At 35.0% G+C, this 24,255-nt stretch overlaps 1 protein-coding gene across 1 annotated transcript in view; it reads left to right on the forward strand.

Moving 5' to 3' along the window:
• The window catches only part of LOC136028350 (T-box transcription factor TBX20-like), a 78,341-nt gene extending 67,958 nt beyond the window's left edge, over positions 1-10,383 (forward strand). The window contains exon 6 of the mRNA XM_065706137.1: positions 5,933-10,383. Within this exon, the coding sequence (XP_065562209.1) occupies positions 5,933-6,398 (466 nt within the window). The 3' untranslated portion in view covers positions 6,399-10,383. The remainder of the gene's footprint in view (positions 1-5,932) is intronic.
• The last annotated feature ends 13,872 nt before the right edge of the window (positions 10,384-24,255 follow it).

Below are 24,255 nucleotides of genomic sequence, written 5' to 3' on the forward strand. Positions count from 1 at the left end.
CCACAGCAAAATAGAATTATCCTTGATATTAGGGCGTTTAGCCCCCGTTTTCAGGATAAAGAACAACTTTTTAATGGATCGATTTTGGAAACTATAATTTTTCATTAAAATCGACGTTTTCGCAATAGAAGAACTACCCCCCACATCACCCATATTGCACTATTAACCCTAAAATTTCCCTTTCAGTGGGATATAACAGATTAACCACTGGTTCTAAATCGCTATGAACAGAACCTGAGCCTAAAACGTACTTTTGAGGCTTCAGTCTCCTTCCCCCTATCCGCTACAATACTACAGATTGAAGTTAATCTGTATTTTCCGATATACATACTTTTACATTTATTTAGTTACTAAATAAAATAAATCCTACTTTATATCTGCTTTTTCGAAGGTTTTGGCCCCCCCCAAAAAAAAAATTCCTGCGTACATGCCTGGCCGTCAATCTGGCCCTTTACTCTTCACCTGTAATATTCTGTGACATAAGTCGTCAACTATTTATTATATTATTATTTATTTCATTACTATTTATTATGTTACAATTTATTACAAATTATGCGTTACTATTTTGAAAAGAAAGTGTATATTGCATAACCTTGAAGCTATGGCTACGAGCCCCACTCCAAATCCCTTTATAAATATTGAATACTAAAAGTCTTTTGATAAACATTATTCTCTGATATTTCCTCTGCCAAAAACTGTAAAGTATCAAATACAAAAATATACGTGGAAGATAAGAAGGGGTTTTGAGCCCAGCCTTTTCCAAAGCCCAAGATTTTACCCATAACGCTTGATTTTCTTTCCTTTTTTAATTTGGCAAACAATGTCGAATTTGAATCTTCCGACTGAAATTTCATGATTCTTTCAAAAAAATTTCATGAAGTATGTTAAATAATATGTGTATCCGAATTTTTCAGTAGTTTTTATTTAATCTGGCGTTCAAAAGTCCTTAAGCGTCATTACATTCTTTGGGTGGATCTAAGTTTGACATGGAACGTATTAACCATACGCAATGGTGCCATAGAGCTGAAATCCTAGCGCTTTGCTTTGTATCCATAATTTTCTGTGAAATGAGGTCTTCTACTACTTGTTATATTTAGTATATTACTACAAAATTATGTTACCATTTATAAACCATTACAAGCTACTATTTAGAAAAATTTCTACATGGCAAAACCGTTAAGGTTTGGGTATGAGCTCCTCTTTGTATCCCTCTATAGATATTGAATATTAAACTTCTTTTGAGAAACATTATTTTCAGAAATTTCTTCTACAAAAATTGTAAAGTATTTAATGCAAAAATATACGCGAAAGAGAAGAAGGGGTTTTGAGCCCAGCCTTTTCCGAGATTCTTAAATTTTTACCATAACGGGGAAAATCTTAGCTCCCTTTTGGCCCATTTAATTATTTGTGTTTGTTTATGTATGAAATCAAAATTAATCCATCTATCTATAAAGCTTGATTTTTTTTTAATTAGCCAAATAGTGTCGAATTTGAATCTTAAAGTATTTTGTGCAGCGTATACTAGGGTATCCTTAGTTGTCACCGATCGTTACAGTAGAACCTATAGCGATATATCGTCCAAATTATTCAAAAACAACGAAAATACAGACAGTGCACTTTTATTTTCGATTTCCCAGCCCCTCGGTAAAAACCTCAATTTCAAAGAATTCTGGGTATTTACTTTAAATGGGGCGTATCAAGGTTAAAATAACTTAATTGACTCTGTGATGAATTCAAAGCCGCTACTTTTAACAACGGATAGGATTTGAAGTCTATATTTTCGCAGTTATTTATTCAATTTTTAATTTATTGCGTGCCAGAATTTGCAAGCAATTTTGCTATGCTTCGCTAAATCACCCATACTCATTCTCACTTTTTCTCATGGCAAAAATATGGGGACATACAACTAAAATTTTATGGCCTGGAATTTGGCTTGTCAACCATTTTCTTGGGTTTTCCTCCGAAAGTTTTGCCAGTTGCCGTACCGGCTTGCAAACTGTGGAACAAGCAGAGGTAGCTTCTCAGAAGGAGGATACTGGATGTACTTACAGAAAATGGCCATTGATATCAAATCTCTCCCTTAAATGTCACTTAGATAACCAAGTGGCACCATTTTCTGCAGCATCCTTTTTTGTAAGATTCAAATGGATCCTTTGAGGAGTGCCCCCAGGATTTTAGAAGACCCTGTGAGAAGCAAAAACATTTGTATTCAGCGATATTTGGTTAGCGGTGTATTGATCACACCAACACAATTATTGGTAACTTAGTCAAGAATGGTTCAGACCTTTCTTCCTTAAACAAATCCAAAATGGAAAGTCCTTTCTTCCATTGAATCACTTCCAAAATGGAAAGCCCACTTCCTAACCCGTCCTACTTAATTTGTTGCTAGAACTATATTTACATCAAACTTGATTATTTTTTTCCTTCTTTGGAGGTTTTGAAAGTTCAGGACGCAAAAACAGATTTGCAAATTAACTATAAGAATATCAAGTCGCTTAGACTAGGGATAAATGGCGGTGAGATGGGGATGTTTTGGCAGGGCAAATCTCCAGTATTTTATTGGAGGGGGACAATAGGGGGACCATGTCCAGATAGTCAAAGGGCACGGGATATATGATAATTTACATTATTGGAGGCAAATACCCCCTTGCCAACACCCCCCTCCAAAGGCGCCCCCTGATATTAGGTAAAGAGAAAACAAATCAAACGTATAGATTATCTTACCTGGGTAGTATTACTAGAAAATTTGGTGGGTACATGAAGAAGTAAAAAGTAGAATAGCCACAGACTAGGGTGTTTTTTCTACAGTTGGAAAAAAAGTTTTGAATAATGGAAAGATAAGTCTGCATACTAAGATTAGAGCATTGGAGATAAGGTAATAATAGTGATCAAGTATGGCTCTCAGATGTGGGGAATAAAAAAAATCAGAAAGGTATGTTAAATGTTTCCCAGAGGGTTTGTCTATGAATATCTTTTTCTTAGTCTAGACCTTACATTCTCTTGTGCCTCTAGGGGTGTATAGAGGACCGACAAGGAGTCTACGGTCTTTGCGATATCCTGCTATCGCCAGCATATTTTGCCACTCGGATTGCAGGAAAGTGCTAAGAGAGTAGAGATCCGACTGATAATTACGGTATGTTGTAATCTTGGGACGACTCCTCCCTTTTGATCCTGCAGGTTGCCACAAGAAAATTGCCTTAGGAGTTCTAAGGTAAAACATTCTCAAGACACGGCCTAGATATTGCCATCGATGGTGGCGGATGACATCTGTACTAAGAGGCTGCTTGGTTATTTTTCAGCTGTCAACATTTGAGACTCAATATTTTGATTGTATACTCAGGATTCTTTGGAGACATGCATCGTCAAAGTCCAAGAATCGACGTTCTAGCTCTCCATTAATATGCCGTTATTTGGCTGCATACGTCAGAATTGACAGAACACTGCTATTGAAAAGTCTAAGTTTTACACTAAGCGAAAGACATTTGATTGCCAGATTCTCTTTATTTTATTAAAAGCTCCAATTAGTTGGTGTTTACGGGACGTTATTTCTTTCTTCAATGAACCAATGTGATCAATTATGCTTCCCATGTATTTGAATTTGACCCCTTGTTCTAGCTCCTCAACCCCGCGCTTGTTTTGAAGTGGTGAGTTCAATGTCAGATAGTTTTAGGATATTGTCGAGGATAGTTTTTGGTGCTCTTTTTACAGATTGTATGTTGAACAATAAGCTTAAAATTGAACATGTTTAGTTCTGGATTTCTAAGGCTATAATACCAGAAAGTTTAAGCTGGTTTGGTCATCCTTTGCCAATGGAGGATAACAGATTGTTAAAGATTGTGGTCTTTGACCATCCCCCTGGGATCAAACGAACAGTAGATCTTACCCGAATGGAATGAAAAGAGGTAATGAGTTTAAAGAAAATTTGAACCACATGATAGGGGGTTAAGAATGAAGCTTTGAATAGACTGTGGTGGAAGAGGAGTGTATCCAGCTGATATAGTCTCAAGTGGTTTGGCGCTGCAGTGAGTTTGTTTATAGTAGTTGTAGTAATACATAGTAGTATTATAAGATCGGGTTTCTCAACTCGGTGCCTGTATCTTGATGTTTTTTATTCAGTTGAATCTAATTTAAATTACTCTAAATTTCCATATTTCCCTTTTTCGTATTTTTTTTCCTCCCTGTGTTCTACCTGTGGTTCGATCTCTATTGTGTTTAATCCGGGAATTGTTATCTTCAGTCGGTATGTTCTGCGTTTGTTTAATAGCAGGAAAAAATGGTTGGAATATATAAAATGTCAGATATAAATGTATTAAGATTAAAATGAAATATAAAGTTGCGTAGCATATTGTAGCAAAACACTCACTTTTAATCTATGTTCCACGGATGGTTCATAGAACATACAACCGGCTTCTTTTGGACGAAGAAACACAATAGAAGTCCTACGCTAGTTGCCATACGCTAATTTAGTTTAGCTTTAAAGTTCACCTTGAAAACGATAAATGCTTTAGTTCTGAAATCTATAAAAACATTTCCCTACCCACTCTTTCGACTGTAGTGTCACTATCCTTATATTACTTTTATATGTATTGCTGTAGCAACCAGGGGCAGATACAGAATTAATGCTTTGTGGGGACACGGGGGAACCAATATGACTTTGGTTTTCCCATTGGTATTTTTAGCTTCTCTGACCCTGTAAGTATTACCAAGTTCTAACAAACCGGGAGGAGGTGGCACGTGCACCTAAAACCAACCCCTGGGTCCTCCTCTGTTAGCATCCAAAATCACCTCAAAGGTTAGGATTTGCTTACAAGAGATTTGAAATAAGATTATCTATTTAGTCTTATAAAGATTGGATTATTAATTATTATGTAAAACATAATACAAGAAGTTTTAATTGCAAGTTCCTCGCATGTTTATATTAATAATTTGACAAAAATAACATTTAGCATAGCTTAGACCCCCCTAAGATAGGAAAACGAGTTTTAATTTTGTGGGTTTGTTAGTATTAAATAAATGATTGATTAAACTTGCGGTAGCGCAGTGGATTAGTGTTCTGCTAGTTAATACGAGGCAAAAGGCCGGCAGTAAGGCTGGGCGACAGGGATATCTGTCCTTTAACAGAGGACCCAACAACTGAAACATCATTTCAACACCCTATGTATCATCAGTAGCATCAGGATATCATCAGGAAACCACTGTATCATCACTGATATCGTCACTGAAACAACTGTATCATCAGGAAACCACTTATCTTTTTTTTATCCTAAATAATTGAGTAGGACGGTTAGAATGTTTAAAAGTATATTATGTGTACGAATATGTACGTATGTGTATGAATAAATAAAACATGTTTTTTAATTTTTCTAAATTTGTAGAGGAACGTTAAATTTTGTAAAATTAAAGTAGATAGTTTAGGGCAATGTAAAAAAAATAAAGTGGAAAGAGTTCATCTAAGACGCAAGCCATTTGATAAGCTGTTTTTTCGTTTTGAAGTAATTGAGGAAAAATTTGTACATTGGTCAATTTATGTTTCAATAAACATAATTTATAATAACAATACCGGTACTTGTGTCTTATAGCCACCACACTCTGAGAATCTGTATCGCGAACATGAAACAATAACCGGTTTTTAGGTCTTTATACCAGATAATTAGCTTCGGCTCGGTCAGAAACTACATTGTAGTTATATTTTAATTAAATATTTATTTGGTATTTTGTTTAGGTTGCGTTCGTTTAGGTTACGTATTTTATATACTGCAGTCTGGGCGGCCCCCTCAATAATTCTTTGTTGTAGTTGCCATACTTTTGTTACTAAACTATTATATTTTCATTATATTTCGGTATATTTCGTTATGATTAGCCTAATTTCATTTATTGAGTGTTGTTGCTATAGGACACAAGTGCCACAATACTTATATTTTGTATTTTTCAGGGATACAATGGATACCTTACTTCTCGATCCATCTTATACACGGCCTCCACCGTTGCGGCTGCATCCTGATCCAGAAGTTGATGCAATTCTTAGTGATCGTGCCCGAGCTGCTGCTCTTGGCAACCTTTTATGGTCAGCAAGCAGACCTCCCTGTCCCGATTTTAGCATACAAAATCCAGCAATGCTATTACACAGTGCTATGAGAAACCAACCATCCAATATTTCTTTGCCAACAAACCTATGGACGCAGTGGGCTTCTTTGCATGGACTTAATTTAAATCATTTGAGTATGTTCTGTCTGAATATGCCGGGATCAAGCGGAAGTCCTAGCAGATTAACTTTGCCACAAGTTGATCCACGAGTTGGAAGACAGTTTCCTCCAATTTCTGGATTTCATCTACCACCTTTTGCTTCATTATCTCCGTCAAATAACGCTGATAATTTACATATTCCAAAAACAGAATAGAAAAAAGAGATTTTTTATTTCTTATTTAAATGTCATCTCTTTTTAAACATTTTGCATAGCTCAAAAATTCTTATTTAGAGAAGATCTTCTATTATTTGCGAAAGGCCTGGTTCAAGTGGAAGTTTGAGCAGATAAATTTGTCATAAGTGGATCCGCATCTTGCCCGACAACAGCTATTAATAAAACAAATAAATAAAACAGATATTTTCCGAAAATAATTGCTTAAACCAGACTGCCTTTATATTTACAATTGAAGCGAAAATATAGTAAAAACTGGTTAACATTTTTAACAAGACAGTGAAAATAGAATAAAAAAACTTATTAATTCAAAAAGAATAATAAAAGTCACAATATTTTGGCTTCATATCTGTAAGCATTTATCAACTCAGGTTTAAGCTAGTTTTTTTTTCGGTTGATAAAGGCTTCCAAATGTGAAGCTGAAATATTCGGACCTATTGAATAGTTTCTATTTCATTTTCTATACTCGTTTTTAAAATTTTTGCCTTTCAAAGATAATTAGTGTGCTCAACAACTGAATAAACAAAGTTATAATTATGAATTTTTTCAATTTCTGAACATTTAAGAAAGCCTGTATTAATAGAAAAGTCCACAAAAGTCCGCATTAATAGAAGATCTTCTATAATTTGTGAAAGAGAAGAGTAATCCAAACGGCTGAATTTTATTTCCACTGTAGTAAAAGGATTTTGGTCCAGAATAACGCTCCCTTTAAACTTTTTTTCCGCTTATTTATTAAAAATTGAGCGATCATCCTAATAAGCTATAAAATTAAAAAAAATAGCTTGGGAGGCTAGTTACTATAAAAGTTTAAGCTCAAACACTCTCACTTAGTATAGCCTTTGATGGCTTGGCCAAGTAAATATCCTTGGTGGAGTATCCGTGCGTTAAGATTTAAATTATCTGCCAAGAATAAGGTCCATATTCTGTAAAAAATCCGGCTTATGGTCCAGCCGCGTATGCTTTTAAAACTCTGGAAGAAGAAGCTAAGTCTGTCAACCCTTGAAAAACAGTATGATGGACTTATCGATTACCTCAATGGATCTATTTTTAGGGAGGGGGAACAACATTTAGGTGATCAATATTAGGTAAAAAATATAAATCCAAAGTAGGTGAATTACTTGGAAAATATATGGTCGTCATCAAGAAAATCATCATAATCAATATAGGTTCGCGCTTATATCAAGAATGGGATTTTTTATTATTATTTCGCTTATGCGTGATTTTATAAGAATAGGCTCCTTTCTAATCATGCTGCGTTGAAAATTATCTCAGTATGCCTTTTAAGTTTAATTAAGTTTATTGTAGGTAAGATCATTAAGTTAAATTCAAGTCCATATCCAAAAAAACTTTCCATAATTATGCTTAAGGGTGCCAAGTCTTACCATTGGTTTTTTACCTAAAATCAATTATAGTTTCTCAAAAATTAGTCTTCGTGAATAGCTTTGATAATATTTTGTCGCCCAACTTCAATCTTGTTTTCCGGGTATGACAGTTTAACTGGGTTTAAATGAGTACGTGGAAGTGTTTTTGGGTTTTAGACTCTCTTCCAGAAGCTTGGAAAAATATATGAAGAAGCTGTGTTTTGGGGATAAAAAACATATGCCCCATGGAAATAGGCCGGGCCCTCGATAAAAGAAGTTTTTCCACGGTTTTCTATTGTAAAAATAGCCCTTTAGGGCTTACTGCTTGTGCGTAAGCTCCAACACTTAGACCGAAAGATCCAAGATAAACACACTTAAAGTGGCCTTATGGGGATTTGAGATAGCTATAGCCAGGCAGTTATTCAAAGAGTGATCGGTCCGCTTCTCCCATTTTTGAAATTTGCACATTTTTCTCCATAACGTTTCCATATATCTCATTATTTTTTTTTGCGAAGGTATGTCCCAAACGTTGTTCCAGTTCCCTCCTTTGTTCCTCATTACAAGTTATGCGCCTTGGGACCTATGATATAGCAAATTCCTTTGCCTTAAACAAATTCTGGCGTTCGGAACTGCTTCTGGAAATATTACTTCCCCTGAAACAATTTCTTTTATTCGGAGGTGCTGGGTATACTCTTCAGAACTTAGATTGTTGGATGACCAATGAAACAATGACCAAGTGAAAGACTAGGTTCGAAAATAAAGAAATAAATGATTCTCCTTTATGACAGAAATGAGCCTTTTCAGCCACAATGAAGAACACTCATACTGCTATCTTTAAAAATCTTCTGTCACGTGCGTGCATGTACTTTACTGGGTACCTTACAGTTAAATAAATTCAAAAGCAACAGCTGAATTTCAGATGCCACATTAGGTGGAAAAACACCCGATCCTTCTAAAAGAACAAGAAGGACAAGAACAGTACTTTTCTAGAGGGGAAAATCAGGAGATCCCTATAGAGGGAGAACATATTGCCCAAAACCCATGGACTTATTTTAATGTCGTCATACGTTTCGCTAGTGTATTAGATACAGGGGAATGCTAGTCCTAGGGGGTTGGTCCTTAGCTCTAAAATGTATAAAAACCCACAAGGAAAATAATGTTATCCATACCAAAGTATAACCGTATTTATTTTAACATGTTTTACTTGTTTCACCTCTATTTATGCTAAGTCTAAAGTATTTTTCTAAAATGTTAGATTGTGAACGGATAGTTAGCATGTTTACGTTATTATGGTGTTATATATTTAGACATTTCTGGGCTTTCAATTTTGTTTTCTCTTCAATATATCTTTAATTAGCCTCTACTTGGGATCGTCAAATCAATTATTCAATAATCTCCAAAAGCACTCTTTAAGAAAGAATTCGCAATTGATCACTTTTTTATATTCTAAAATGCAGGCTAAAAGATAATAGAATTGAAGACTACTATTTAGAGGCGAGAACTTGTTTTGTAAGAATTTTAAAATACCTTTTGACTATTTTTCCTGCTACATTTTATTGTTTCGTCTTTATTTGTGACCGTTAATCCAAGGGGCAGTCTATTTTCGTTTACACCATGGACCACATGGCACTCTCAGGAACGTTAACTAGGGAGTAGGATAACTGCCCCCTTGATTTTTTTCCAATCTCCGATTTTGAAAATAGTTGTTTTAAGTATTCTCATTTAAAAAAAAAATAACCTTTTCTGTTTTTTCCTACTAAAAAAAGAAAACAATGGAATTACCCCCCCACACCCTGATTAGAATAATATATTTTACCCCTCCCCCTAATTTTGATAAATTGACGCACCTGGTAACTCTTGAGAGATGTTTGCTATCTGTGGTGTGAGGAGTCACGGTTTGGCTGAAGTGAGCACACACGAGGCGTAGTTGACCAAGCATGGTTGAACAATTTCCCTCTATGATATCTACCAGGTGATGCAGAGTGGACAGCCCCTTAGTAAAATCACCACTCTCCAGTATTTCCATAAAATATTTATTTTTAATTATTAGTACTTGATCTGCTTTTATTTTTCAGGGGGAAATTTGTCGTTTTTTTTTCAATAAAAAACCAATAAAAACAATTTTTAAATGAAAACTAAAATATTTTTTTTAATAAAGGGAAGGGGTTGAAAATCTAGGGGACTTATGCCCACGATCCCTACTTCCCCTCCAACTTACACCACTAAAATACATGACGTCCCAATGTTGAGTTCGGCTTCTCAAAACCAAAACACATTCTTTCGGTTCTTCACAGTTTTGAGGCAGATATACCATGCGCGATTACTTTCAATACTGTAACGATTGGTAAAACCAGAGTTTATGACAGAGCTACATTTCATCCTTTTTTACCATCAAAAAGACAACATTAAAAAAAAGGCTATTTAGCTAAATAACTTCAAAGTGTAACTGCTCCAAACTCGAATTGCAGATTTAATGTGTTTTGACCTTGAATGGCCAAGTTTAGCTTTAAAGTACCCAAGTGCTTTTTCCCTTGTATATAAGCTTCCAATTCAAAAGAGTTGTTTTTGTTAAATGATTTTAACCTAATAAAAGTTTTTTTTAATAATTATTAATTAACTACAAGGTTATGCCAGTCATAGTAGACACGACCCAGTGCTTACCGATAGTAGTCATATAATTGACTTGTAGCTATATGAGGAAAAACTGAGCTAAAAATTGTTGTTTTTTTGGCTTTTTTTCAATTTGGTATGTTAAAAATTGAGATTTAAAAAAAGCGCAATCAGATCGGCTGTAACAATTCAAAAGGTGTTATGTGGTAATTTATGTCAAATTTATATGGATAGTCTGCCACATAAAATGAAATTTATGACTCGATTGATTCGATGTACTTTACGATTCAAAAACACTCAAAATGGGACTTGTGATATCAAAACAGTTTTTATCTTATCTTTGAAGCCCTTATACCTTCATTGCACATACAACTGTTTATTGATCACACTAGAAACTCAAAGGAATTTCTTTTCACTCTTAAGCAACATCCATCTTGTGCAGCATACCAACATTCATCTTGTGCAGCTACTATGGATTGAATTCGCTGAGCTTAGTAGTTAAGTCAAGAGGACTATTCTACAGGATGTGAATTTGAAACTCTCGCTTAAGCTGCTGAAGCAACCCATATCCAAATTTCTCTGATATCTATTTCAAAGGCATTATATCCCGTTTCCTTTGTGAGGAATGGAGGGAAAAGCCAAACATTTTATTAGAGGAAGTCTCTGACGGAAAATTTGCATTTACCACCCCCCCCTTTTTTTGGAAACTTGTCCCTTATTGGCGTAATTGCCAATTCTAAACCTTTGGAGGACTCCAAACCTTTGGAAGATTTCTCCCCCTGTCCTTCCCTGCTTAACGCCTCTAACACATTTGAAAATAGGAGGGCCTCCTTGATATTTCTGAAATTTATGTTCTTCGCGTTTTTTTTTTTTTTTTTTTTTTTTTTTTTTTTTTTTTTTTTTTTTTTTTTTTTTTTGACACAAATGGTTTTCATGCAATCCACCAATAGATGCTTTTCTAATATGAAAAAAAAACAAGAGCTCATATGGCATTTGTGATGAGGTTGGAAGAGCCAAGAGCTCATATGGCATGAGCTCCAGCAAAATTTTAAGAACCAATAAATTGATTTTTTTTAAAAATCAGAGGCTCAATGCAGTTCGTGATTTAAAACAAGTGCTCCGAGACAAGAGGTCCTTCTAAAAATCAAAATTCATTAAGATCCGATCACCCTTTCTTAAGTTAAAAATACCTCATTTTTTCAATTTTTCCTCTCCTCTCAGTCCCCCGGATCGTCGAATCGGGGAAAACGACTGTTATTCAGTCAATTTGTGCAGGTCCCTGACACACCTACCAATTTTCGATCGTTCTAGCACGTCCAGAAACACCGAACTCGACAAAGCACAGAAAATCTCCCCCCCCTCAACTCTCCCAAAGAGAGTTGATCCAGTCTGGTTATTTCAATCATGTGTTTACGACTTGTGCAAATTCTTCCCACCAAGTTTCATCCCGATCTATCCACTCTAAGCGTTTTCCAAGATGTATGAAAACAAGAAAGGAAATAATAAATGAAAAGACAAAAATCAAATTGGTGAAAAATGAGGATTTTGTCACCCAGTAGCAAAATATGAAAAACAAGCAAATATTTCGACAAGGACCTCCGTCAAGTCGTCCTCAGTGCTCAAAAAAATAAGAACGAGGAAAAAGAAAAGAAAAGAAACAAAGAAGAAACAACAACAAAATCTAACCTTCTTAAGTGAACTGTACGAAAGGAAAAAAGACACTGAATCAAACAACAAAAACCAACTTAAAATCAATGAAAGAGAAGTTACCAATTAGATTGAGTAAGTATCCTTTGCCTTGCAACAGATTTCGCCTGTCTACAATTTCGATTTTCATTAGATATGCGGACAGGTTTTCTTAAATTAGACTGGGTAAAATATTCATAGAGTCTTTAAATATTAAATTGTTATAGATTGGGCTTAAGGAAATATCTCTCGTATTTATTTGTTGTTTTTTTATCTCAATTGCCTCTTTAAAAGATTGCGGTAGGCCATTTACGGTAGATATTAAAGTTGCCTCTTCAAAAAGAACTAAACTGTCAGGATTTTCGCATAGATGCTGGGCCAGAGCTGAATCAAAGTTGTCATTTTTATTTTCAAATCTCAGGGACTTATCTATCGAAATTTTGTGTTCATGCAATCGTTCCCCTAGTTGCTGATGGGTCCTGCCAATGTAAAATTTTCCACATGAACACGGGACTCTGTAGACACCACTACTTAGTATAGGGTCCGTTTTATCCTTTCCCGAGTTGAAAAATGTTCAACTTTATGTTCAGTTTTGAAAGAAACAGAGAGATTTTCTTTTTTTCTTTTTTTCAAGTTTGTCGCTGAGTTTCAAAACGTATGGTAATGTGGTGAAAGTTTTTTTCTCAATTGGCAGTGTAACTGAATCAAGGGGGACGGGCTCCCTTTTTTCCTGTTTTACCTTTTTTTAATCGTCTATCTATTATATTTCTTTTTTGTTTCTTTTTTTTTTTTGTTTTTCCTCTTTCTTATTTTTTGGAGCACTGAGGACGACTTGGCAGAGGTCCTTGCAGAACAGCAATAGAATAACAAAACAATAGAATAGCAATAGAATAACAAAATAGAATAGCAAATGTTTTGGCTGGAATCTCTGCCAAGCACTTTTGTGCTAAAAGAAAAAAACATATAGAAAACATGAATAACCTTTGGAATACTCAAGAATAAAAGCCAAAGATTGAAACAGGAATAAAAACGGAAGAAACAGAAGATTAGTAGTTTTTATGCTTTTGTATATTTTTTTGCCACCTAAGACGGCTTGGCATATTACAGGAAGAAGAAAATAAAACAGACGAAAACAAAGGGATACATCACTACTTCCCATGCAATACCATACAAAAAACTGATTTTCCATGATGCTTTAACATGGTGGACTGCAATTCTTGTTTTTAAGGTTTCAGCCATGGTAATTCCAATAGTCCAGTTTTTTTCCTGATCCGAAGTCACTATTGTAACGTTTCAGGCAGTTTTTTGCAATTCTCATAAATTTGCTTTCGCTAAAATAACTTGTTACCATTTAGGGTAACGGAAATAATAGTTACTATTTCCTGAATCAGCATTAAATGGCAGTTTTTCCTCACTTGACGCTTTTTCTCAAAAATAATTTTTAAATTTTTAGCTACTATGGGATAGAGTTCGCTCTTTACTAGGTAGGTAACTGGTGGACTGGTAGATGGACTGGTAACTGGTAACTGGTACTGCAATTCTTCTTCTTCGGGTTTTCAGCCATGGTAATTCCAATAGTACAGTTTTTTTTCTGATCCGAAGTCATTATTTTAAGGTTTCAGGCAATTTTTCGCAATTCTCATAAATTTGATTTCGCTAAAATAACTTGTTACCATTTAGGGTAACGGAAATAACAGTTGTCCTTTCTGAATCAGCTTCAAATGACAGTTCTTCTTCCACTTTACACTTTTTTCAAAAATAATTTTTATATTTTCTGCTAATACGGGCTAGAGTTCGTTCTTTACTAGGTTGTATTTGACTCTGCAACCATAATGGCGATAGACCGGCTTATGACATCTTTTTTTTCTTTTTCTTTTTTTTAAATAATATTTCATAGGGAGCATTATCCATAAATTTCAAGGCATTGACAGCTTTATTGTTATGATCTACATCAGAAAATAAAATCGGATAATTTCTCTGAGCAAAATCCAGCTCAATCTCCATCCAAATGGCCAAAGGCCAAATGGCCATGGCCAAAGCAAAGTTGGGGGCATTAAGAAAGCTCGTGGAGCCTCCATTATCCCTATACCTTTCACCCATCAACTTTTTATTAGACAGGTTAAACAGTATTTAAATCAAATTATAATAAACATTATCAATCTGTGTCATCAGAGTCACAAAGGTACTCTGTCAAACACCTCTGCTCCTCCCGTCTTCGATTATCCATGGCTGTGGCATCTACCATAAACTAGTAAAGAAAGAATTGCAGCCTATCAAACAATTCGTGGTAACGAACTGTAGTAAGGAGCGACCCGGCTCAATAGTAAACGAAACTCTAAAAAAACGGAATTTTGATACTAATAGATATATCAAAAGAATCAAATTTTTATGATGATTTTAAATATATAAGCTTAATCAAATTTAGTTTTACCCATCAAAAGTTACGAGCCTGAGATTGACATTTTCACTTGTCTATCTTAGGGTAAGGTTGATAGTCATAGAACCTTAGGGATAATCGAGATTTGGTTGACTCATGACGAGGAATATCGATGGGACTTGTATGCAAAAGGATAGTTTATGTTGGTATATCCCCCCTTCCGTGAAAATTTTCCCGGGAATCCAAACAACGTGAAAAATAGCCCCTGGATAATCTCTCTGGAACATCTTCACGCGCAAAATCGAGTTGGCAAAGAGAAAGTAAGACAATTAGAACTAATTTCGTATAAAAATTCTGTGAAATCCCCCTATTGTAAAATATCTATATAGTAATTCTTTCAAGTTTCCCTCCCTCCGCCCAGTGTAAAATTCCCCCAGGAAAATTCATCCCCCAGAAATTTTGCTCCTTAAGGAGATTCTCCCTATGGAAACCCACCCCAACCACAAAATCCTCCTCCCCTCAAAATATGTTTGTAAGGTTCCCAATAGCAAATACTATACGTAAACAATGGGCAAATTCCATAGCTTACAGGCCTCTCCCTACAGACTGTGGGGGGTCATTTTACCCCTAAACACATAGTTATTGGATCTTTCAACCATACTGAACAAACTGGCCATCTCAGAGTTCTTATTGGATAGCTTTAGGGGGAAAAGGGGCTAGTTGCCCCATAATCTTTTTGATCATTTAAAAAGGGCGATAGAGCCTTTTATTCAGTTTGAATTTACCCACTCCCAATCTTCAGGAGCCATTATTTTGATTCAATCGCCCCTGGAAATAATAATAATAAAAAAAAAACAGTAAACAAACACACATCCATGATATTTCTTCTGGTGAAAAATGCAAAATTCCAAATTTCTGTATAGCTTGAAGCTTCTATAGCTTGAATCTTTCTATAGCTTTCTATAGCTATAGAAAGCTTTCTACAGCTTCTTTGAAGCTTTCTATAGCTTCTTTGAAGCTTTCTATAGCTTCTTTGAAGCTTTCTATAGCTTCTTTGAAGCTTTCTATAGCTTCTATCCTTCAAGCTGTATAGCTTGAAGGAGCTTGAAGCTTCTAGAGAAGGTTTTTCTTATGCGCTAAATCTGACGGTGTTATTTTCATTCAGCTTACTTAACTCTTAATGGGTGTTTCTCCCCAATTCAAAAATCGGGAAATTTTTTCAGGCTCGTGACTTTTGATGAGTAACACTAAACTTGATGAATCTTATATATTTGAAATTAACATAATAAGCTGATTCTTTTGATGTATCTTTTTATTTAAAAATTCTGTTTTTTAGAGTTTCAATTAGACCTACTATTGAGCCGAGTCGCTCTTTACTTACAGTTCGTTACCACAAACAACAAATTACAAACCAACTATGGTGTCAACTGGTTTCTACCTGCCAACATATTTTATGTTAAAAGCTGCCCTTCTACCGGTCCTATATTCTGTTACGAGTTAGTAGCATTTCTAGTAAAATACCCATGAAGAGCACTGTTTAATATTAGAATGATCAAAAAACCCAAAAGGAGACAACTTATTAAGACATTGGTAAGTAAACAATGGTGAGACATTAGTAAGTGAAACCAGTAGATTTGTAATGTAGTGTTATTTATATTTTCGACACAACTATCAACAAAACGAGAAACCTTATTCCATAAACATTTGAACACCTATAAAACTAATATAAACGTTGCTAGCCCATAAGACAAAGCCATAATATGCACAAACTTTCGTTTTTGAGAGCACTGTGGAAATTTATCATATTTTTTGGGATTAACAGATTATAAGATTGACGTGTTATAAGGATTATATAAGGATTAGTGATTACATGGTACAAGTTGAGCATAGACTTGGCAAATGTGTTGCATTTTGAATTGAATTTTAAAATTAAATCAAGTCCTGTCAGATACTCTATATACCCTTCCTCCATATTTCCTCCTAAAACTGCGATCAAGAGGGTTGCTCGAACCAAATCAGTACAATAGTCGTGAAATGTTGGGAAACAGTTCCTTTGAACAAAAATGGCTAATTGAACAGAAAATGGCAGCGATTATTGGGTAAAAAAGCCTATTCCTTACCAGTTTGGCCCGGGGCTCCCTAACTTCATAGCAAGATGACATCGAAAGTCAAAATATTTATTCCAATGAGAGAGACTGAAAGTTACGTTCATGGAGACAAAACTCCCTTAAATACGTTAATTATGATTTATAGACAAACAGATATTAACTTAAAAACATGTATTTCCCAATGGAAATAAATACCGATATTAAAATTTAAAATAAGCAAAAAGTCACTCCCATTCTTTACAGTAAATTTTGACTTTTTGCCCATCAATACTTCAAGAAAAATTGCTTCAACATAAGATCAATGTAATTAGTTGGTTTTTTTGCCAGTAATTTTTAAAATGTTATTTTCCAAAAAAAATTCCAGCATCAAAAGAAAGCTTAGATAGATTTGTTAATGTTTTCCAGAGGAACTGTCTAGTGTCTTAGGATAGTCTTGGGTGCTCATTTGACCGGCCGTATATAAAACAATAATCTGTGCAAAAGACGTGGTTTGACCCAACCTTAGAAGCATAATAAAAGGTCTAAGATTGCTAGGTCGTGTTTTACGGCTGGCGGATGAAAGCCTAAAATTACGTTTTTTGGCCATTCATCTAGGTCCAGACGAAAGCAGGCTCTGGCTGAAAGGGTTAGAAAATGTAATAAGAAAAGATATAAGGAAGACTGGATCTTCCTTAAAGAATATAAGAAAGACTGGAGGGAAACAAAAATAGAAAGTAGGAATAGATTTGGGTGGGTTCAGCTGTGCTGACTTCAGGCGGTTTGCTGCTGCAATGAGATATTAGTAGTAGTAGTAGTAATGAAAGGAATATTGATTCACGCTCTCATTAAGTTTTCCTTTCAGCTCTTTGCCAAGTGGGTAAATTTCCCGAATTCTAAAATGATTTCAGTTAAGTAATAGTTTATTTCTTTAATTTGAAAACATGATGGGCTCCCCTGTGAGCCTGGTGAAAAGAAGGACATTTTTTAAACTCTTTTGCAAAGTTGGATTTTCTTATTCCCTTATCGTATGCATAGGGTTTTATGCTCATGTTAATCATCTAATTTCACGCAAGCTAGTTTTTTTACACTTTAGCTTAGCTTCTAAAAAGGACTCGATTCTATTTAATGCCATAGTTCTGGGTGCAGATAGATTTGTGTTATGGCAACAAAACTTCGGTGTACTTTAATTTTACAACGGTAATATAAATGACCAAAACTTAAACTGTTTTAATGAGTCTTGGGCTCCAGCAGTACCCCTTCAATCTCGGGTCTATTGACCAATTTTAACTAGGTTTTGTATTGATTACCCATCCATATTGGCCAAGAAAACAAACCCAAGTCGTAAATTTATCCGACATTTTTATCACATGGGTTACCGCTTTGTCAACGCAATAAAGTCATCGACCACCCATAATGTCCCTCCTCCAAACTTTTTTCGAGATAATTTGTCGATCAAGTGAGAAACCTTAAGGTAGTGTCGGGTAGTTTTAACAAATTCTTGGCTCGTGTTGTTTCAGTTCTAGGCACGGGGTTGTTACTATTCTTGAATGCTTTAAAATGTCAACCAAAACTTTAACTGTCGGTAATTTATTTGGTTAACATTTCGTGTAGGCTAATGGAAGAGTCGTTAATAAAAAGGGAAGGAATCTTAGGTGTCAATGTTTCTATACCTGTGTCTAGTTCCGGTGATGGGTAAGTGATTGGAGGGGTAAGTGATTACATCTTGCTGCGTAACAAATCCCTTAAATGCACTAAACTTTTCAAGAAAACGTCTACTTTTCGGATTCTAAGCCCACATGCAATGGGGTATATTTGCACTATGTTTGGGTATCAATTTTACCTGGCATTTCTTTTAAATAACTGTGTTAGGGGGTTGAATGTCTCTTTCTCATCTACAGAGGAGCTCGGTCAAATCGTATTGAAACTAGAATCGCGCTAAAATACCTAAAGCATAGGTAAAAATAATGTTCACATTATTGTTAAGAAAATAATGATAGGTGGCTCACATGTCTTTTTGTCAACAAAATACTGGCCTGAGATGCAACTTATTGATTTTATCATAGAAATTTTACTGTCCTCTTACAAAATGGGATAAAATACAAGGGACCAAAGGAAAAGATAATTTTGGTGTTCTTATTAATATAAAAATTACAGGCATAATAATAATAAAAATAATAGGTATAATAATAAGAATGAATCTACAAATTCTGCAGGATGTGAGAGGATAAGGCAAAAATATTATCATATGGGGAGGGAGTTTCAACTTACTTTTGTCAATTGTTCACTTATTCTTTATTAATTTTCAAAGAAGAAAAGACTCAAAAGTCACAAAAAATACAAAATTAGCATTTAAAACTGGCAAATACATACTTTTGACCATTTCATAGTTATGAGTGCTATTGAATTTAACTAATATTGAAATTCAGGAGATTTGCAAGCCTATTTTATTTATTTGGCCCTTGTCCAAAAAAAATTAAAAAAATGCCATTTCTGATACAATTTACCATTTGGTATTTTTTTATCCAATAAAAATCATAAGCAATTTTTAGACAATTCTCATGAAAAACAACTAGTATATCCTCCTCAATCGCTTAGAGTGCCCATGTTGCACAGTTATATTTAACCATTATCATGTCATTGTAGCTATAGAAAAAAAACACCCTCTAGGCCCTCTACGTCACCAAACAGATATCACCACCCCTGCCATCATGTTTTTTTTATTGTCACTGTTAGAACATCCTGTTCAGGCAACAAACATACTACACCCAATTGAAGGTGTTAAATTGTTGAATACAATAAATCAGACAGCGTATCGAAGCCTATTAATTATTCGTCTTCACTGAGACAAATAATTAACCAACAAGTGAAGTGGATATCTTCAGACCTAAAAATTCTATTTTTCTAATTGAGTTTTCTCTCAACTGAGAAACGCGGAAATTCTGATAGAACGTGACCAATTGTTTTTTAATATGTATACAACTCTGAAAAGAGACCCTAGTCATTACCGTATCTCCCCTTATCCTGATTTTGGTTTGAAGAGTTATCATCCTATAAATCTAAACTTTTTTTAACCTTGAAAAATACCCTGATCCCAAACAGTGGTGGCAGAATCCCGTGTTTTTTAGTTAAAGCATTATATTTTAATAGAATTCAACGAGGGTCGGTATTTGTTTCGAAGAGGATAGAGCCTCCCAAACGACTTGTTTCTGAACGGGTTTTCCAGCAAGAGAAAATAGCTTTAAATATCAGTCATATAATCATACCAGTACATTTTGGCTCAGTATGATTTGTCTTGTATATTTCTATATCACGGCTGATTCTTTTGACTTTTTGGAATTTCACCTCTCCTCCCTTGGCACCTAGAGAAATAAGTTCTTACTAAATTTGCGCCTTCTTTCAAATCTTGAACAATTTCGCAAAATCTAAGTAAGAAGAGCAATTGGGTGAGATCTGGCATATTTCAGCTAAGTACCTGCGTAGCCCCCCCCCCCCCCCAACAAAACAATAGTTTAAAATCAAGAGTATACCACGCAAATCCAAGGGGGTACAAGGTTTAAACCTTAGCCCCAAGAATTTTGTGTGATTCATAATAAAACAACAAAAAAGCATGTAAAAAAATTTCTGATCTGTTAAGTGTTTTTCCATCCTGAAAACAATAACCCCCCTCGAACCAAAACTATTGTTACGGCCTTGCAAGTAAAAATTCTTATATCTTTGTATATCACCTTTCTACTTCACGCAGAATAGCAGCACAGTCCCCTCTTCCTTGCCCTGAAGACAGAAAAAAAAAAATCCATTTTTGAAGAAATTCCGGCATATTTCTCCCCCATAAAATTTTCCCCGTGAAATGTCTTGTGGACAATTCCACCTAAAAAATTCTTCTTAACATACTTTCATCTGAAAAAGGCATCAATTCCTAATCATTTTTCAAATCATGCTATTTACTTGTCTGTTTCTCTCTTCGTCTTTGTGTCTGCGCGGCTGTTTGCTTTTCTCTGTCTGTTTTCGAGTCTGACTCCGTGTGTTTGTAGGTTTTTTTTTGTCTCTCTCTCTCTCTCTTCTTCTGTGCCATTGTGTCTGAGGGGGTGATTGCATTTCTCTCTTTCTCTATGTGCCTGTGTGTCTGAGCGGATGTTTGCTTGTCTCTGTGTTTGTCTTTGAGTGTGTGACTCTGTATGTGTGTATGTTTGCTTCTCTCTCTCTCTCTCTCTCTCTCTCTCTCTCTCTCTCTCCTCTCTCTCTCTCTCTCTCTCTCTCTCCTCTCTTTCTCTCTCTCTCTCTCTCTCTCTCTTTCTCTCTCTCTCTCTCTCTCTCTCTCTCTCTCTCTCTCTCTCTCTCTCTCTCTCTCTCTCTCTCTCTCTCTATCTGTGTTTCTGAGTGGGTGTTTACTTTTCTCTGAGTCTGTCTTTGCGTATATGTGTGTCTGACTCTGTGAGTGTGTATGTGCTTTTGTCTCTCTTTCTGTCTCTATTGCCTTTGCGTCTGAGCGGCTGTCTCTCTCTCATATTCTGTGCCTGTGCGTTTTAGCCGGTGTTTGCTGTTCACCAATGTGTTTCACAAACGAAAATCATCATAAAATAAGCTCCACGAACAGAAATCAGCACGCAACAAGTTCCATGAACAAAATCAGTTCCATGAGGAGAAAAATCAATGTACAAGTTTTAGGAAGAGAAAAGACAATATGCAAGAAGTTTCACGAAGAGAAAATCAGCATGCAATAAGTTACATAAACAAAAATCAACTCTCAACAAGTTCTATGAGCAAAATCAGTTTGGTGAGGAGAAAAATCGATATACAAGTTTCACGAAGAGAAAAATCAACATGTAACAAGTTCCACGAACAACAATCAGTACGCAACAAGTTCCATGAACAAAAAATCGACATGCGACAAATTCCCTGAACAAAATAAGTTTCAAGTGGAGAAAAATCAATTTAGAAATTTCACGAAGAGAAAAATCAACATGCAGCAAGTTTCACGAACAAAAATCAGCACGCAACAAGTTTACAAACAAAAACAGCACGCAACAATTTCCATTAACAAAATCAGCTTCACGAGGAGAAAATCAATAAACAAGTTTCATGAAGAAAAAATCAACATGCAACAAGTTTTGGGAACAAAAATCAGCACACAGAAAGTTCCACGAATAAAATCAACATGCAACAAGCTCCATAAGCCAAATCAGTTTCATGAGGAGAAATATTATTGTAAAAATTTCATGATGAGAAAAACAAGATACAACAAGTTTCACGAATAAAAATCAGTACGCAACAAGTTCCATGAACAAAATCAGTTCAAAACAATGAGAAAAGCCAATGCACAAGTTTCGCGAAGAGAAAAACCAACATGCAACAAGTTTCACGAACGAAAAATAAGCCCGCAGTAGCCGATAAAAATAAGCCGATAAAAAAAATCAGCAGGCAACAAGTTGCATGTACAAAATCAGTTTCACAAGGATAAAAATGAATCTACAAGTTTCACGAAAAGAAAAATCAACGTGCAACAAGTTTAACGAACAAAAACTGGCACGCTGCAAGTTCTATGAGCAAAAATCAGGTTCATGACGAGAAAAATCAACGTACAAGTTTCACGAGGAAAATTAAAAGTACAACAAGTTTCACAACAACAAAAAATTAACATACAACACGTTTTACGAAGAAATAATCAATATAAATCATGTTTCATGAAGAAAAATCAACGAGCAACTAGTTTCATGAAGAAAAGAATAACATAGAACAAGTTTCATGAAGAAGAAAAATCAATATGCAACATGTTTCACGAAGAAAAATCAACATAAAACAACTTTCATGAATATAAAATAAAAATACGAGTTTCATAAAGAAAAAAAACATACAATAAAATTCACGAAAGAAATTCGACATGCGTTGGCCTTGTATGAAAATTCTAAAATATTCAATGGATTCGAAAATTGCTTTCCTTCAGTTTCAGAGTTAACAAGAGTTAACATAGACGTTTATTTTAGCCAAAAAGACTGTCCGGCAGCAAAGGGGTGTTATCAGCTACTTTTTGTGCAAAACAGCAATTCTAGCCGAGAGATGTTCAAAATCCTATGGTGTGAAAATTTTGAGATAGTCTATTGAATTAGAATTATCAAAAAAAAAAAACCCTACGCTGATTGAGCCTCGAGTTTCAGAGATAGTAATACCGTACGGTAGCTTGTTCATTTTAAAGTTGCAGATAAGTCCTGAAAATTAAACGTCCCACAATCCACGCGTATCCGTGATCGTTGTGCTTTGTTTTTGTTTATAGGAACTTTTAAAACTTGAAGTAAAGAGTAAATAAAATTTCATCTCTGATAACAAACCTTCCACTCTGAAATTGCCTGCTAGGGTGGTCTAACCACATATTGGCACGGTGGTGTGAATATGCATAGCCTTGGCTCAATGAACCGTGGCATTTTCATTGAAACCTCTTAGAACCAACTAAATGCAAAAATCTGTCTCTGTTTTTTCTTCGCTTGCATGTTTCATTTTTCAAAATTTGATTTTGCTAGTATCAAGATTTAAATTAAAGGAATGTAACAGGCAGGCACATCCTATAGTGCAATAGAACGAGATATTTTCACTAAAACGTCTCAGAAATAGCTCTTAACAGGGCTTAAATTCACCTGAACAAAGAAATGCACTAAGAGCAACCGACAATGTCATCTGATAACGCTCTCTAAAATTATTGCTTGATATGCAGGTCCACTTTAAATATGAACAATTTCCAGTAATCAATTTTTCTCTCTGTGTGTCAATTATTTCAGGCATATGGGAACATGTAATTCATTTAATCATTCTAGTATGAGTGAACAGGGGGTTCTCTTTGCGTGCAATGGGTTATCATGTAGAATTTATTAGCTGAGTCATAGCATTAGAAAGGTTTTCAGGGTCCAACTAGTTAGCGCTCCATTCTATTTCGGGGAATCCCTTTCGAATCCTATTGTGAACAAAAAATCTTGAGATAATAACTGTTCCATGAGGAAAAAAACAATAAATCTTGAAAGAAAATAAAAATCCCTTAAAGTATTATGTAGCACCTCACGTGTACATCGTCATTCCGTAGCATCCCGTGTGGTTGTCCTCCTTGTGAATGTCTTGTGACGTGAATGCGTCATCCTTAACATAAATAAACATTATCTACTACGTAAGAACTAAAGAAATCTTGAAACCGTCTAGAAGAAAAATGTCTAAGAAAACGTCTTGGAATGTCTTGAAAAGTTATGAAAAAACGTCTTCAGGAAAAATGAATTAAAAACGTCTTGTAATGTCTTGAAACTTTATGAAAAAGGTCTTGAAAAAAGTCTTAAAAAACGTCTTGGAAAGTCTTGAAACATCTTGAAAAAATTTTTGAAGAAAATTGTCTTAAAAAACGTCTTGAAATGTCTTGAAACGTTTTAAAAAATGTCTTGAAGAAAAGTGTCTTGAAAAAATTTCTTGAAGTGTTTTGAAACGTCTTGAGAAACGTCTTTAAAAAAAAATGTCTTAAAACGCGTTTTGGAATGTTTTGAAACGCCTTTAAAAATATCTTGAAGAAAAATGTCTTAATAAAACTCCCTCGCTTGACTAGCGGACTCTAACACGTCCTATTACGTAACAATAAAAAACTGTGATGCAGCAACCAAACCATAATACATAACAACATAACAACAAAGTAAACCCTCCTTTTACGTAATTAACACCTACATCTCTCAGAAAATTAATAAGACCTGCATCTC

The sequence above is a fragment of the Artemia franciscana genome, chromosome 6 (genome assembly GCF_032884065.1).
Source record: "Artemia franciscana chromosome 6, ASM3288406v1, whole genome shotgun sequence".
Classification (NCBI taxonomy): Eukaryota; Metazoa; Arthropoda; class Branchiopoda; order Anostraca; family Artemiidae; genus Artemia; species Artemia franciscana.